The sequence below is a fragment of the Peromyscus leucopus genome, chromosome 1, assembly GCF_004664715.2.
Source record: "Peromyscus leucopus breed LL Stock chromosome 1, UCI_PerLeu_2.1, whole genome shotgun sequence".
Classification (NCBI taxonomy): domain Eukaryota; kingdom Metazoa; phylum Chordata; class Mammalia; order Rodentia; family Cricetidae; genus Peromyscus; species Peromyscus leucopus.
Window position 1 is genome coordinate 48,305,537 of NC_051063.1, and position 15,548 is coordinate 48,321,084.

The window sequence follows — 15,548 nt, forward strand, 5'->3', positions numbered from 1 at the left end:
CCTCCTTGGTTTCACTTTCCCTCCTCTGCCCTGCTCTATAATGTGCCCTCTCCAAATCCGTAACTATTACGAAGGCACCAGAGTTATCATCCCTATGCCCTTTCAAGATGGTCACGTGCTCTTAGAGTGGGGGTTGTAACATCACCGCATTCTTAGCGTGAGATCAGTTAGTTCGTGGCCCTGCATCAATAGAGGGCTTGGCAGGTCCTTTTAGCTTTGGGGACCTATCTGGGGGACTCAACCTCCCAGACACTCAGATTCTTATTCATCTCCTGAGTGAAGGGTTTCTGGTCTGATGTATGTTTCCTCCTACTTCACTGGACTTCTAGGATGTCTGAGAATACGTGCTGCTTTCTAATCTGTTGCCTGGATGCTCCACGCCCCTCAGAATCTGCTTAAATGTGTGAGTGACTCTAGACAAATGCTTAAAACATTAGTGTCACTGTGAACACTTGGCAGCAGATGAGGGTAAGCAGGCTCCCCAGACTCACACACCCCTTCCTCCAGGATGAACAGACCTTGCCACGTCAGTATTAGCAAACAGCCTGCCCATGATGATTGGCCAGTGTGGCAGCCCAGGGCCTTGCTGCCGGGCCTTGCTGCCCTGGGAGGGTGGATGCTAGTAGCTGCAGACTCGTTTTGGTGAAGAAAGAGACCAGGCAGGCAGAAAATCAGTGAATCAATGTCATGTTCACATGGAAGACAATGGACAATACTGACATATTCTAAACAATACTTCTGGGGAACGGGCAGGTGCAGCTCCCTCGGGGACTGTTTTAAGCCAGTTTCTAAGAGTTGACCCAAAACAAGACTACAGAAACCCCAAACAAAAGGTCACAACCACATAGCATCTGAAAACCAAAAGACACTGGAGGTTGACTTTAACATATAAAAATACTATAACAAAATGAAATACAAATATATATTAGAATCTGTAAGTATTCTGTATAAAGAAATACTTTCATGGTTAGGCTAACAGTGGGCAAAGAGGAAACAAAGCTGGTCTTTTCCATTTCTTAACATCATCCCAGGGCCCTGAGCAAGGCTGCCCACATACCAGCTCCTGGGGGACTCGCCCTTTTGGGCCTCTTCTGTGCACATCTAATGGAAATAGCCAGTGACCACAAAGCAAACTGAAGGTCTTTACCAAAGGGAACACAACGTGGAGATGATTTCTCAAAGTTGCCTTCTTACCAGACCTTGAAAGCCCAGTTGTGAACGGGATGGGGGTGATAGACCAGGCCCTTGGCTTGCTAGGAAGTGACTGAGTCAGAGGTGAAAGTTGAGCCTGGGGTTCATGGCTCTCTTGCCCTTGGTGCCCTCGCTTTGCAGTGAGTCTTGATCCTCAGACTCAATAGAAGACTGGGTGAGTGCAGGGGTGTGGAAAGGCCTTTAATGTTCACAGGGATCTCGGAACCATTGCCCCAGCCTCTCACTTCTCACTCCAAGGCCTTGGGGGGGGCTGCATCACCTGACTGCAGGCGCTTCACCTGCAGCAATCTGAGCAAACCTGCCGGCCCATGCCTCTCAAGCCCAGGAATCAGCTTTTCCAGTGAGGGGGGCTGGAAATGGTAGCTTCCACAGGGCTGAGGAGGCCAGAGCCTCTATTTCTAGAAAGGAGCATGATGCCAAATGCCTAAACTCTTCTTCCGTCTGCAACCTAGTGGAGCTGCTTGTCAGGATCCCACGGTGGCCTGAAAGCTTGGAATAAGAGAAAGACACTGGGCAGAGTTGGGAAAAGCCCCTAGAAGCCTGGGCCGCTGCCCTCTTGGGGAGGAGCAGTTCTGTGCCCCGAGGCCTTGCTCAGGGCTTAAGAAAATGGAGCCTGGCCCTCCCCCACCTCCTCAGCAAAGGGTGTACCCAGTCATGAGGACATTGGCCAGTTGGTCAAGGCAGGGCTCTCTTTCCATCCCAGTCTCACTAGTCTGAGAGCCATTACGAGAGGAGGTGCTAAGTTCTAAAGTCGCAGGAGGCTTGTGTCCTCACCAGCGCTGACGGCTCCGTGTAGCGTCCATATTGGGGGGAGGGGCTCAGGTGTAAGGCCTTCCCCTGCTCTGTACCTACACTGCCAGATGCAAGCCGCCAAGAGAGGGACATGCTCACGCCTCTGGCCCAAAAAGAAACACACGCCCCCACACAGGCCAGGGCTGCCCCCACACAGCCACGGCTGCCCCCACACAGCCACGGCTGCCCCACACAGGCCAGGGCTGCCCCCACACAGGCCAGGGCTGCCCCCACACAGGCCAGGGCTGCCCCCACACAGGCCACGGCTGCCCCCACACAGGCCACGGCTGCCCCCACACAGGCCAGGGCTGCCCCCACACAGGCCAGGGCTGCCCCCACACAGGCCAGGCTGCCCCACACAGGCCAGAGCTGCTCCCACACAGGCCAGGGCTGCCCCCACACAGGCCAGGGCTGCCCCCACACAGGCCAGGGCTGCCCCCACACAGGCCAGAGCTGCCCCCACACAGGCCAGAGCTGCCCCCACACAGGCCAGGGCTGCCCCCACACAGGCCAGGGCTGCCCCCACACAGGCCACAGCTGCCCCCACACAGGCCAGGGCTGCCCCCACACAGGCCAGAGCTGCCCCCACACAGGCCAGGGCTGCCCCCACACAGGCCAGGGCTGCCCCCTCTCGGGGAGAAGTGAGAACAAAGGACCCTTCCTCCCTTCAGCAGCTCCCTGTGAGGCTCAAACCTCTTCTTCCCACACCTCACTCTCCACGGAAGAGAAGCCTGTGTGTCATGCTGCTGTGTATCTGGTGGCTTCCAACAGCCTTCTCTGCAAACTCCTAGAGTGAGGAGCTGCAGCCTGGGCCGTTCTGGGCACTCAGTGGTGCTTAGGAATTAGTTCCCATCAAGGCTGCACACCCACAGAAACCTCTCCAGCTTGGGTACATAAAAACCTGCTAATGAAGTTAATGGAAATGAATCTTCTAACTCCTCAGGCCTCTCTCCGGAGACCAGAGAGGCAGTTCTACATGGTTCCTATCTACCTCCCTGCTGCTGCAGACCTAAGGCCTGAAATGGACAGAAGTCTGCCCAGAGCCACAGGGCAGAGACTCTTTAGTGTCCGATCATCTAACCTCCTCCTGTTCCATATGGTCTCAGTACAAGGCTCCAAGCCAGGCCTCCAGTTGAGTTCCTGGCCTCACCCAGCTGCTCCTCACAACCCATCCCTCCTCTGCCAGAGGCACCAGCAGCTTTTGGCTAGGGAAACCGGGGCCCGATGCCCCTTTTGTAGCCAGTAATGTCTATTCAGCTGCAGCCAAGAACCCCAGGCCCTCTTTGGTAGGGTCTGCCACCCCAAGCGTAAGAACCCCCTCACAGAAGCTTCCATGGTCATCCTGTATTTCAGGATCCAGAGGCCTGGTCCTACACAAACCCCACCCCACCCCAACAACCTCTTCCCAAGCTGTGGAGGCAATGGGCCACGTGACTCAAGGAAAAAAGGGTCAGTTCCTTCCCCATGGCAGGAGGTCTTCTCCTGGAGTGTGGCCTGCTGCTGGTGGATGTGGCAGCAGACTCCAGGCCAGTCCCCCGGCAGGTGGTTGTCCTCCAAAGGGCCAGAGGCTACTGGGACATGAACTCTTTCAGGCCAGCCAGGGTCACAGGCCAAGGGAGAAGCAGTCGAGACAGGGTTAAGCCTCCTTTTTCTGTCCCAGGTAGCAGGCAGAGGAGTGCCACCATTCTGCCACCGTTCGTGGCCTGACCTCACACACACATTCATTCAACAAATATTTATTAAGCGCCTATCTGTGCAAGGCACTTTGGGAGAGGGCGCGGCAGTCCAGGCCTTGCTTGCTCCTCTACCCCGGCAGTGCAGTCCGCTGGAAAGGCAGCTCAGTGTCCCCACGCCCTCCGGGACCATCCTGGTGATGCCCGCACCTCAGTACAGCTGCTAGTGCACCCCCTGCGCATTATGCACACTGGGCACAGCCGCACTTCGTGGGCTTCTCCACCTCCTCAGCAAATGAAGTCCCGTCGCTGCACTGGAACGTGAGCTTCCTCCGCTTCAGCCGCAGGCCCCGGCAGCAGCCTTGGCCCGGGCACGCGCCCCGGCACTCCACCCACGACAGCGGGCGCGTGGTCTGGCAGATGGCATAGCCCCTCTGGACCCGGTGAAAGTCCCGGACAGGGTCCCCCCGGCACTCGGACTCTGGATGGGACAAATACCAAGAGAGAGCCTCAGAGCACACCGTGGGAAGCAGGAGGGGGACTGTGCAGCGTCCTCGGAGGGCTCGCTGGGAGGGCTCTCTCACCCCTCGGTCCCGAGCATCCTCCCCCATCTCTGCATGCACCTCTGCTGGGCTTCCTCCTGGGCCCACAGTGTGATTGGGGAAGGAGGAAGCAGCTGGCTGCCCAGGCCCTCCAGGCCAGAGTGGCTGCCAGGTGGAACGGTTCCCACTGTACAGGTGTGCAAGAAAAGCTGAGGCCTGGAGGCGACGGCGTTGAGGAAGCGTTCCTCGATGGAGAGAAGGACCTTCTGACCCTACGGTGCCCAAGGCTGGATTTCTCCAGCTTCCCTCTTCCCAGCCTCTGCGTTCTGGGGTCTAGCCAACGTATCTTGGTGAAGGGGCCCAGAGAAAGTCTGGAAAGATTCCCTAACCTTCAGACATGCCACACCTAGGTCCAAAGCTGATAGACCAAGATGCTCGAGCCTGGCTAGGAGCTGTTACTGGGTATGCCTGGATGGTCTCTTCCATGGAGACACCTCAGCCAAGAAGGGCAGGGCCCTGGACAAGGGAACTGCAGGGCAGCCTGGGCCCAGGAGATGGAAAAGGTGGAGCTCTGCGCCCAGAGGGCAGGGGGCACAAAAGCCCAGTAGCCCCCCAAGGTACCAGAGGTGGGGGAAGGAAGGAGGAAGAGGATGGCAGGGCGTGCTGGGGTTTGAGGATGATAACGTGAAGCTCCTACAGCAGAATGGTGGGGAGGGACTCTGCAGAGGGCAGTCAGGAGGGGGCCCCCTGACCTTGCTCACACAGCTCGCCTGAAAAGCCTGGGTTGCACACACAGTGTGCCCCTTTGGTGGCTGAGGCCTGGCAGTGGCCATGCTGGCACTGCAAGCCCCCACAGGGCTCTGCCACAGCCCCGACCTGGTTGCACAGAGCCCCCGAGTACCCATCCTGGCACTGGCAGCTGTAGGCAAGAGCATCAAGGGGCACGCATTTCCCATGGACACATCTGGAAGAGACAGAGAAGAGAACTGTGAGCACAGGCTAGCCCATGCACCAGCCAGAGGGTGTCTCACCCTTCTAGCCTTGCACTTGGTTCTGTTCCCAAGATTTAAAGGGGCGGGGGGGGGGGGAGGACAACAAAATGTGATTCTATGCTTGTCCTTTTCCAGTGAAGAGCTTAAAGCCAAATAATAATAATAATTAATAACATCTTATGTCAGGCCAGATGCTCCAATTTAAAGATTTAAAACCACAGGTCACGAGGCAATGCTTGCCATAAGCCAACGGGCTGGCAGAACAAGGACCAGTGAGTGAGGGTGACGGTTGTCTTGGTCCATCCCAGGCTTACTTGTGGCCATGGCAGGGGCCATCCACTGGCTGGTCACAGTGCAGGCCCCCCCAGCCAGCCTCACAGTGGCACACGGGCCCTGGGGTGGCATTGGGCTGGCAGATGCCGTGTAGACAGTAGAGCTTTCGGCAGGGCTCACAGCCCGGCACCACACCGGGCTTCATCTGTGTCTTAGTGAAGTCCTGCAGTTCATTGTTGATGTACAGATTCCGGATGCAACCGTGGAAGCTGGTGCCATTGAGGATCTGCCACAGGCGGAAGGCAGCTGAGTTCACGTCCACGGGCATCCCTGGAGTGACAGGAAGAAACAGTAGGCTGCGTTGGGACCAAGCCATGCCTGTTGGACGGCTCTGCAGTGTCTCCTTTTGCCCTTGGGCTCTATCCTATCTCTGCAGAGGCCCTTGGCCACCCTGGAGGATCGGACTTTCCAGGACGATGTGGAAAGTCTACTTCCTCTGGGACCAGGGCTGGGAGTCAGGCCAGGCATGGTCAGTTGAGCAGCTAGACGCTGGGATGCCTGTTCCCTAAGTCTGGCTATCTCCCCCTGAGACTCCTTCCTTCCCTCCGGGACATCTGCTTTCATTCCTGGAGACCCTAATTGAAGCAAAGAACTCGTGTGCAGGGCACTTGACACCTGCTTTGGGGCTAGTGGCTTTGCAGCAACCCCAAGGCAGAAGCTGCCACCCCTTTCTCAGCCTCAAGAAGTAGGAACAGAGCTGGCCTCACTTAGGGGGCCTGGCACTCCCCAGACTGCAGGTGGTAGACAGGGGCTCCTGGCCTGCAGCATTTGCGGGTCCACTGGGGGGCCTCCAGCTGATACAGACTCTGAGTCTCTTGCAGTGTTTCCGGCCTTTGAGGGTCCAAGACTAGAAATGGATCCCAGACACGGGAAATGTCTTCTGGTCCAGAGCCAAGAAGGGTGCCCATGGTCTAGAAGACAGCTGGAAAAGACCCATCCCTCCCCAGGCCTGTCGGCCATCCCCTTCTTGGTTAGACTGGATTGGTCAGACTGTAGCTAGCTACCAGCCAGGGCAGCCCAATCCACCAGATTAACCATTCAGTAGGACCACCTCATCCTTGGGCCATAGCACAAGCTTCTCCTGGCCAGTCTCAGGTCAGAAAGCACAGGAGGTCCCTGCCTGGGGACACCCATCACCATGACTGGTGAGAGGCTTGAAGAGGGGTAGCTGTAGCTCTGTCTGGAAGGTCCTCACCTCCCACATAGAGGGGAGCCTCGCTGTTGAGCGTGTAGTGTTTGCCAAAGTTGTCCATGGTCATGGGGCTGCCGCCATCGATGGAGAGGTTCACCATCTGGTCAAAGGTGACCAGTTCAACAGTGTGGAACTGCCCGTCGTTGATGGTCTCGGCACTGGAAGGAGATGGGAAGGTACCCCCACCCAGGGAGTGGGCCTCAGGAAGACCCTCGCTGGGCACACCCCAGAAAGGCCACCCAACTCAGCCGCTGCTCCCCAAGGAGACAAACCTCTCAAGTGAACTAAGGGAACTTTGGCCCGATGCCTCCTACTCCCCCTTCCTGAGGCCCCGAGGCGGGAGCTTTTCCCCAGTTAGGGGCTACCTCTGAGGTGAGGTGGGATGGGGAAGGATGGGTGCCGAGGAGCCTCAGCTCCAAGTGGGCTGGACTCAGGAGACCAAATGGCCTTTCCTCTTGGCCAGCCAAGTTTCTATTTTTGGGAGCCTCACATCCTGGCATGCCCACCCAAGGAAGGCTGACAGTCTGAGGAATTCCTACCTGTAGATAGCAGAGCTGGGGTAGCTGCCTGGGTCATAGCTAACACGGACATGGCCCTGGTACAGCTCAACTGCGATGTGGTCATTATCCCCATTGTACAGGAGGATCCCATTGTCCTCTGCTGTGGATACCTGAGAGGCAAAGGTACTTTCTCTCCCATGCTACCCCTCACAGAAGCAGCGCAGGTAGGTAAGTGAACAGAGGGGACTCTAGGTTGGAAGGGTGATGTCATATGGAAATCATTCTCTCCCCCTTCCTCCTCTGCTGACCTAGGCCAGCAGTTCCAGGTTCACTTGCCAATCACTGCAGACCGGCCAGCAGTGGACAGCAAAAGGCTGGCTGGGGCTTGGAAAGCATTTGCCCAAGAACAGGTAAAAGACCAGTTGCCCACGGGAAAATGGGCAGTACACAGCCGCCACAGTGTCATGTGGGAGCCCCTGTGAGCCTTGAGGAACTGGTTGGGGGGGCGGGGGACCAGAGAGGAGACATGTAGGGAAGGGTCTCCCTGCTAGAGCTCTCAATGCTGGAAGGAGATGCTTGGGAAACAGGGTCTGTGGTTGGAGATGCAGGCATTTGGGAGGGAGGCCCCCATGGCTGTAGGAAGCACGATTGCCTCCTTCTGTCTAGCTCCCCGTCCCTGCATTCTTCTGGTAAAATCCTGATTCACTGGTCTATAGAGTGGGCACCTGGACCAAGGCTAGATAAATCACACTAGCCCATTTCCTTGGACCCATTGATTGGTCAAGGAATAGGTATGCAAGAAAAGTCTGGCCAATCAGAGAGCTTCCCCAGAGGCCCTTGGTTGTTGAATTAGAGTGCAGGCAAAGAGTCCCTTAATGTGTGACAGTGAACCTCCTGAAGATGTTAGAATAGTCCGAGCAATGGCCAGGGCTGGGCTGGAGCCGGAGCTGGGGCTGGAACCAGGGCAGGTTTTGCCTTGAGCGGATGAGTTGCCTATCTTGTTGAGGGCAGTGTGAGAGGAAAGAACTGAGCCTGGCTGAGGGGCTGAGGCAGAGAAAGAACAAAAGAAGGAGAGATGAGTGGGTACTTGTAGCCAAGGATGGGATCTGAGGCAGAGGGGTCAAGAGTTGACGTTGTCTGCTGGGCCAAATGCGGTAAAATCTGCTCCCCTCTCTTCCTCTGGGACATACTCAGCAAAACAGCCGGGGTTTTCATCGTATGTCCAAGTAGAATCTGATTTTTCCCCCTCAACAGGGTGATGTTCTGAGATGATATTGAAGGCACAAAAAGAACATTTAGGGGACCCCAACACTGTTGGTTAGAGACAAGCCCAGAGCTCACTCTGGCCACATGGAGCAAGCCTGTCTGCTGCACTGGAGGCGAGAGCTGAGCGGAAGGTGTGATAAAGCCTATGAACAGGGCCTCTGGCAAGTTTAGTTTTCTGGATACTGTCCCTGCACAGTTGTCCCAGAAGTGACTCAGAACCTTTTCGAGATGCTCAGACTCATCCTAACCCAAGGATAAGAGCAATTCATACAGGTTCCTTTCAGTGCCCCTGGACAGGGGTGTACCCCGACATTCTGATGAGCAGGGGTGCTCATCTGACTCCCTATGAGTGACCGGGTCCCCAGGCACACACCTGAAGAGTGATGTTGGCCCGAGGCCAGTTCTGTAGGTCAGTGAACTGCAGGTAAGTGTCACGGTCCACAAAGTTGACACTGAGCAATTTCTCACATTCAGGGCCGCCGAAGCCTGGCAGGCACTGGCATACAGGCCGGCTGCCCTGGTCTACACAGTTGGCTCCATTCTGGCACTCAGTCCCCTCACAGGGGCTCCTGGGGGCAGGTGGAATCTCACAGAGCTGTCCGCTGAGAGGAAAAGACACAGGTCAGAGAGGGCAGGGCCAATGAGGCGGAGGGAATCTCTCCCACTGTGCTGGTCAGGAACTCGCTAACCACCCCAGGAAAACGGACCCTTAAAGGGACAGAAGATATCCTTTGCGGATGTTGCTTTCCAAGGGAGCTGAGTTCCAGGAGGACGCCCTGAAGCCGCACCTGCCACATCACCTGGCACTGCCCAGAAAAGAAAACCCCAGCCGAGCCACTTTCTAGAAAGATCTCAGGTGATCGGCATGCACATTGAAGCCGAAGAATCACTCCCCCTCCCATGCCAATAACTCTGTAAGGCAGATTTTATAATCCAGAAGAGAAAACTGTGACTTAAAATACAAGTGGTGGTGAGGAGAAACCAGAAATAAAAGAGGGCACATTACTACCACCAGACTTACAGAAATAAAAACAATTAACTGGGGATGTGGTGGGAGATAGAGCTAGACAAAGACACAGCAAGAAAAAAAAAATAGGCCGATGTCTCTAAGGAACACAGGCAAAAAGTCCTCAACAAAATAGCCGCAAATCAAATGGAGCCTAGACACTGTTATATACCATGGCCATTCAAGTTTTACCCCAGGAGCACAAGGTTGGTTTAGCATCTGAAATCAATCAATGCAGAACATCATAGTAACTAACATATTAAAAATCAAACAAACTTCAACAACCCTTCAACAAATTAGAAGTAAAAGGGGAGCTGGGCGGTGGTGGCACACGCCTTAAATCCCAACACTCGGGAGGCAGAAGCAGGAGGATCTTTGTAAGTTCGAGGCCAGCCTGGTCTACGGAGCAAAGCTGCACAGAGAAACCCTGTCTCGAAAAACAAAACAAAACAAACAAACAAACAAAAAGTAAAAGGGAAGTCCATCACCTTAATGAAGAACAGCTAGGCTGGGCGGTGGTGGCACACGCCTTTAATCCCAGGCAGATCTCTGTGAGTCTGAGGTCAACCTGGTCTACAGAGCTAGTCCAGGACAGGCCCCAAAGCTACAGAGAAACCCTGTCTCAAAAAACCAAAAACAACAAACAAAACAAAACAACAGCCAGAAAACACACACAGCCAATATCACACTTGATGGGCAGAGGTTGAATGTTGCCCTGTATAAATAGAAAGAAGCCAAGAATGTCTGCTCTCACAAGCTTCATATAGCAGTACAGTGCAGGGTCTGTCCAGAGACCCTGTTAGGACAGAAAGGGAGAAAATACTCATCTTCATTGAGAAAGAAGAACAAAAATTATCTCTGTGTAGATGATATTATCCTGTAGAAGAAAGTCCTAAGGAATCTGCTAAAACACTCTTAGAACTAATTAAAGAATTCAACCTGATTTACAAAATCAATGCACACACAACAAATGACATTAAGAAATCAATTCTGCTGGGCGGCAGTAGCACACGCCTTTAATCCCAGCACTCGGGAGGCAGAGTCAGGCAGATCTCTGTGAGTTCAAGGCCAGCCTGGTCTACAGAGCCAGATCCAGGACAGGCACCAAAACAACACAGAGAAACCCTGTTTCGAAAAACCAGAAAAGAAATCAATTCCAAGGGGCTGGAGAGATGACTCAGTGGTTAAGAGCACTTGTTGCTCTTACTGAGGACCTGAGTTCAATTCCCAGCTCCTACATGGTGGCTCACAACCACTTATACCTAAGTTCCATCAGATCTGATGTCCACTTCTGACTTCTTTGGCCAATTGATGCATTTTGTGCACACATATACATTCAGGCAAACACTTGTACACATAAATAAAATAAATAAATCTTTAAAAAATCCATTCTATTTACACTATCATTTAGAAGAATTAAAATTAGGAAATAATTTCAAAATTGAGTATGAGGAGCTAGAGAGTTAGCTCAGTGGTTAAGGGCACTGTCTACTCTTCCAGAGGACCCAGGTTGGCTTCTCAGCACCCACCAGGCACACACTTGGGGCATAAACACACCTGCAGACAAAACACACACACATAAAATAATAATCTAAAAAAATGTTTAAAAATGAGTGTGAAGCATGCACTTTAAAAACGACAAAAACAATGTGAATAATAGCAAAGACAGATCTCTGTGATTGAGAGCTAAAGTAAAAAAAAAAAAAAAAAAAAAAAAAAAAAAAAAAAAAAAAAAAAACGACAAAAACAATTGTTGAAAGAAGCTAAAGTAAGTCTCCGTATGCGGAAAGGCAATTCATGCTCAAGGATGGGGAAATCCAGTACTGTTTTGTTAAAATGCTCCCTACCCTGCTCTACAGAGTCAAGGCCTCACCTACCCAAATCCCAAATCACTTCTTTTTTGCACAATTTGACTAGCGAACCTGGAAATTCAACGAGCCCAGAATCGCCAAAACCACAACCTTGAAAAACAGCAAAACAGAAGGACTCACACTTTCCAATTTAAAAACTCGCCATGAAACTACAGTAATAAAGAGAGCACGCTGCTGGCCGAGGGAAAGCCCAGGGAAGCACCTGCAGATTTACGGGCCATGGAGCTTTCACCAGAAAGCCAAGAAAATTAAGTGAGATGAAGGGGGAAAAAGTCTTTTCCACAAATAGTGCTGGGACAGCTGGACAAACACATCCAGAAGCATGATGCTAAACTTCATGGCCTTCACAGTTCCCATGTTTCAACAAACAGGCTTGGAACCCTGTGCCCAAGTTCTAAGTGGTTGTTTGACTCTCCCAAGTTTGCCGTAGTTGGGACTGGTGGAGCCACGTCTGAAAATCCAGCACTCAGCTCTCAGAATGGGACTGTCATTTGCCCGATCGCTAGAGGGGCCCTTGCCAGTCCCACCTGAGTGTGGCCAGAGCGGCTCACCTGTAGCCCTCGGCACAGCGGCAGGCGTAACTGTTGACTTCATCCACACACTGGGCCCCGTTCTGACAGCGGTGACCTTCACAGTCATCCTGATTTTCGCTGCAGTTGGTACCTGTGTAACCTGGCACACACTCACACCTGTGGTGGACAGGGAGAGGGTCAGCGACATTCAACCTAGAGCTCAGTGGCCAGGGCTGTGCAACCTGTGTGTTTTACAGAGAATCTCTACAGGGTCTCTTCTACTAAGAACAGAGCTGTATGGATGTGGGGGAACCTGGGCTGGGGCAGTGAATGCCTGGCAGCAAGAGGAGGTGACAACCTTGTCTTAGATGCCCACTGTCACCACCAGCTACACATCCAAGGTCAGCCTTGGGCCCATTCTTGGCCTGCCTTGCTCTGTGAACCCACCCCCCAGTTCCTCTATGCTCAGCTTCTACAACCCTGCTGGCACCAGATTCCCACCCTTCAGCATGACTTGTGCCCACCTTCAATGAGGACCTTGAACTAGACGAGTCCCCAACTTCCAGGCTCAGGTGTGTCCCTAAACCCATTCAGGCTAAGCCTCTGTCTAACTATAAAGCACACATTCCCCCTCCCGCAGCCCCCAGAACATCTGCTGCTCTCTACACTCCAAGCCCACCCCATCAGGCACGTCCCTGCCTTCACCCCTGTTTGTTAGTTCTAGAACATCTTTGCTCTCTCCCTAAGTGGCCCAGCCAGGGCAATTCCTCCCTTTTCCCTGGAAGCTTCCAGGAAACAATCTAGCTCTCACCAAGCAACCTGTCTGAACCCCTACCAACTCCAAACCCCACGTAAGCAGACTGCATTCTTGCCTGGAGTTGTTTCTCATTTCAAACCCAGTAGTTTCTCAGGCTAGAAATATCTTCCAGCCCAACATACATATGCACATGTAAAGAACCAGTCTCGTATTGCAACATTTATCCCAACCCCATAAAATGGCACTCTGCTTTCTGATACTTTCTGTTTTCTCTTTCAAGGTTAATTGTGACCTACCCAATTGATCCTACCCACAAATGGGTCTTGAGTTACAACCTGAAAGAACGCTATACTAGTCAATCTGCCACACGCTTGCTCACTCTCTTACTCAAGATCCTCATACCAAAGGCTTGCTGGGTCCAGCACAATGTCAGGTATAGCTGGGCATCCCGCCCTCCCATCCCACCACCAGGAGAGGAAGTTGAGACTACATGCATCACACAGCCTGGTGGGTGGTAGCTGGGCCCAGGGCTGAACACGGAGCCCATCTACAGAGGGTGAGGGATGGCACAGCAGTTCCATCCCAGCCCGTGCAATCCTGCTTCACCTCGCCCTCTAAGCTACCTCCCCCGAGAGAAGGGACTCTCCGCCCAGTGGGCCACTACTCCCTGGCCAGTGTGGCCATCCCAGTCGAGTTCTTGTGACTTCCAAAGGAGGGCAATGCCTCTCTCATTTTCACAGAGGTCTTGCTGCAGTCTAGTGCCCATGCTTAGCTGGTCCCCAACAGTCCCCTGACACTTCTGGCTACAGCAGGCTCCTCCAGGTTTCTACCCCTGGCCTTAGTCCCAATTTCTGGGCTTGGGTCAGTCTGCGTAGACCACAGGAAGTCCTAGCCTGAGAACTCCTTGCTGACTTCATAGATGGGAGGAGGGGCATTCTAAGAATGAAACTGTGTTTTTTAGGGAGTGACATTTTCAAAATCCCATATGACCTTCATCTAGCAGTTTCCATGTGACAAAGCCCTTCTACATAATCCAGTTAATACAGTGACTCCTTGCTCTGGGGCTGGACAGATTTTGGAATTCAGAGCTTTGTGGCCACGCTTAGGCTATAGACTATGTATATAAATCAGCATGTATGGAAGTTGCCAGGGGAATTGGAGACAGCCCAGTAAACAGATAAGTCTACACTCCAGCAGAACCTACCCATATCCTCCCTTCACAGAGAAGTGGCAGCTGTGAGCAGCCTTCCATAAGGCCTTTCTTTCAGGTAAGGTTCTGTTCTGGAAGGGCTTTTTAATTTTGCGAGTTTTGTGAATTTCGTGATTGGGGTAAGAGGTCATGGACCGGGCATGAATGGCTGTGGGTGGAACATGGCTGTCGGGCTCAGTGCTAAGTGCCTTCCAAAGAAGTTCCTTCTCACTCACCATCCCCAGCACCTCAAGAGGACTCAGTCCTCAATGAAAACAATGGACTCAGTCCAGCCAGCATCTACTCAGGGCCAGGCCTCAGCAAGTCACAAGCCCTGGGCTGTGTGACCAGAGCCGTGCCCATAGCCACCCCTACGATGGCTCTCAGGAACCCAGAATGCCAAGAGCACACCTACAAACAAATGAGGAATAGGAAAGAAGGGAGGAAGCCATGCCCAGGCTGGGGTCCCTGGTAGTGGGCGGCACTGACCTGGGCCCATCCAGGGTGCCCACACACTGGGCCTCATGCTGACATGGGTTCAGATCCGGGGAGCAGAAGTCCACCAGCTGCTCACAGGCCCTTCCTAGGGGAAGAAAGAGCAAGAGGCAGCAGATGCCAAGCTCTATGGAGCCGCTGCAGACACTGGCGTCCCCAAAGGATGGGGGATGCCCTGGCCCCTGCAATGCTTACCTGTGTACTGCAGGGGGCACTGGCAGGTGTAATTGCCCACACCGTCCACACAGACACCCCCGTTGACACAGGCGTGCTTCACACAGTCGTCTGTGTTCACTCCACAGGTTGGCCCTTCAAAGCCGGCGGGACAGGAACACCTGTGGTGGGGTGGGGGATGAACAGGAACAGGGAAAACTGTGGCCACTGGTCAGCACCCTCATTCCATACGTTTGGGGTTTCTACTCTAGACCATTGTAGAAACTATTCTAGGCCAGAAGGTGAACAGATTAGAAGGAAACAAGACCAGCCCTCCTCAAGGAATCCTCTGGCTTGCAGTCTAGACAAATCAGAGACAGGGACCCAAGGAGTCCAATCAGGATGGTGGCGGCTCCGAAGGCAGGCATGGGCAGAGAATGCCTAAGCCTTCCTCAGCAGGGCATGGTCAGGCAGGCTTCCTGGCAGAGGGGAGGGCTAGCCTCAGCAAGAATCCCAACACGGGAGGGGAGGCAGTGGACCAGAGGGACTGGTGGAGCCCGAAGTCAGAAGGCAGGACCTGCCCTGCTCAAGTCTTTGAGGACACACACTTCAGGAACAGAGCAATAACGAAGCTGGGCTGAGCAGTAGCTGGGTTGTGGAAGGTTCTAGAAGTTGGTGATTAAAAACCACTGTACTCCTTAGCCTCGGGCATGTGGGGTTTCCCAAGGGGTATAAGGGTCAGAGAGTGTGGACTGAGGAATTCACATCCAGCTCAACTGTCAATGGAACTTCTCAAACATTCCCAGGTCTCAGCTGAGGTGCCACTGTCTGCCCAAGCAGGAGGTGGGCTGTGCCCCCAGGTGCCAAGGAAAACAGCAAGTAAACCATTAAAAATTACTGGCAAGAGACTCATGGAACTGCCGTCTAACAGAGCTGAAATACTGTTGCCTCCTGCTCACTCGGGAGATTTTGCCATATAAACAGGAAGGGTATGTAGCTGTGTGGCAGGTCTATGATGACTCTCCTAATCCTGACGGTGGATCTGTGTGAACAGACCTTCCCA

General features: G+C 53.4%; 1 protein-coding gene across 1 annotated transcript in view; it reads right to left on the reverse strand.

The window, feature by feature from the left end:
* Positions 1 to 3,724: 3,724 nt before the first annotated feature.
* Slit1 (slit guidance ligand 1) overlaps positions 3,725 to 15,548 on the reverse strand; it is a 155,234-nt gene continuing 143,410 nt past the window's right edge. Inside the window, exons 29-37 of the mRNA XM_028889415.1 lie at positions 14,528 to 14,667; positions 14,327 to 14,420; positions 11,931 to 12,068; positions 8,876 to 9,104; positions 7,276 to 7,406; positions 6,740 to 6,894; positions 5,526 to 5,814; positions 4,972 to 5,183; positions 3,725 to 4,158 (exon numbers count right to left, since the gene is read on the reverse strand). Of these exons, the coding sequence (XP_028745248.1) occupies positions 3,920 to 4,158; positions 4,972 to 5,183; positions 5,526 to 5,814; positions 6,740 to 6,894; positions 7,276 to 7,406; positions 8,876 to 9,104; positions 11,931 to 12,068; positions 14,327 to 14,420; positions 14,528 to 14,667 (1,627 nt within the window). The 3' untranslated portion in view covers positions 3,725 to 3,919. The remainder of the gene's footprint in view (positions 4,159 to 4,971; positions 5,184 to 5,525; positions 5,815 to 6,739; positions 6,895 to 7,275; positions 7,407 to 8,875; positions 9,105 to 11,930; positions 12,069 to 14,326; positions 14,421 to 14,527; positions 14,668 to 15,548) is intronic.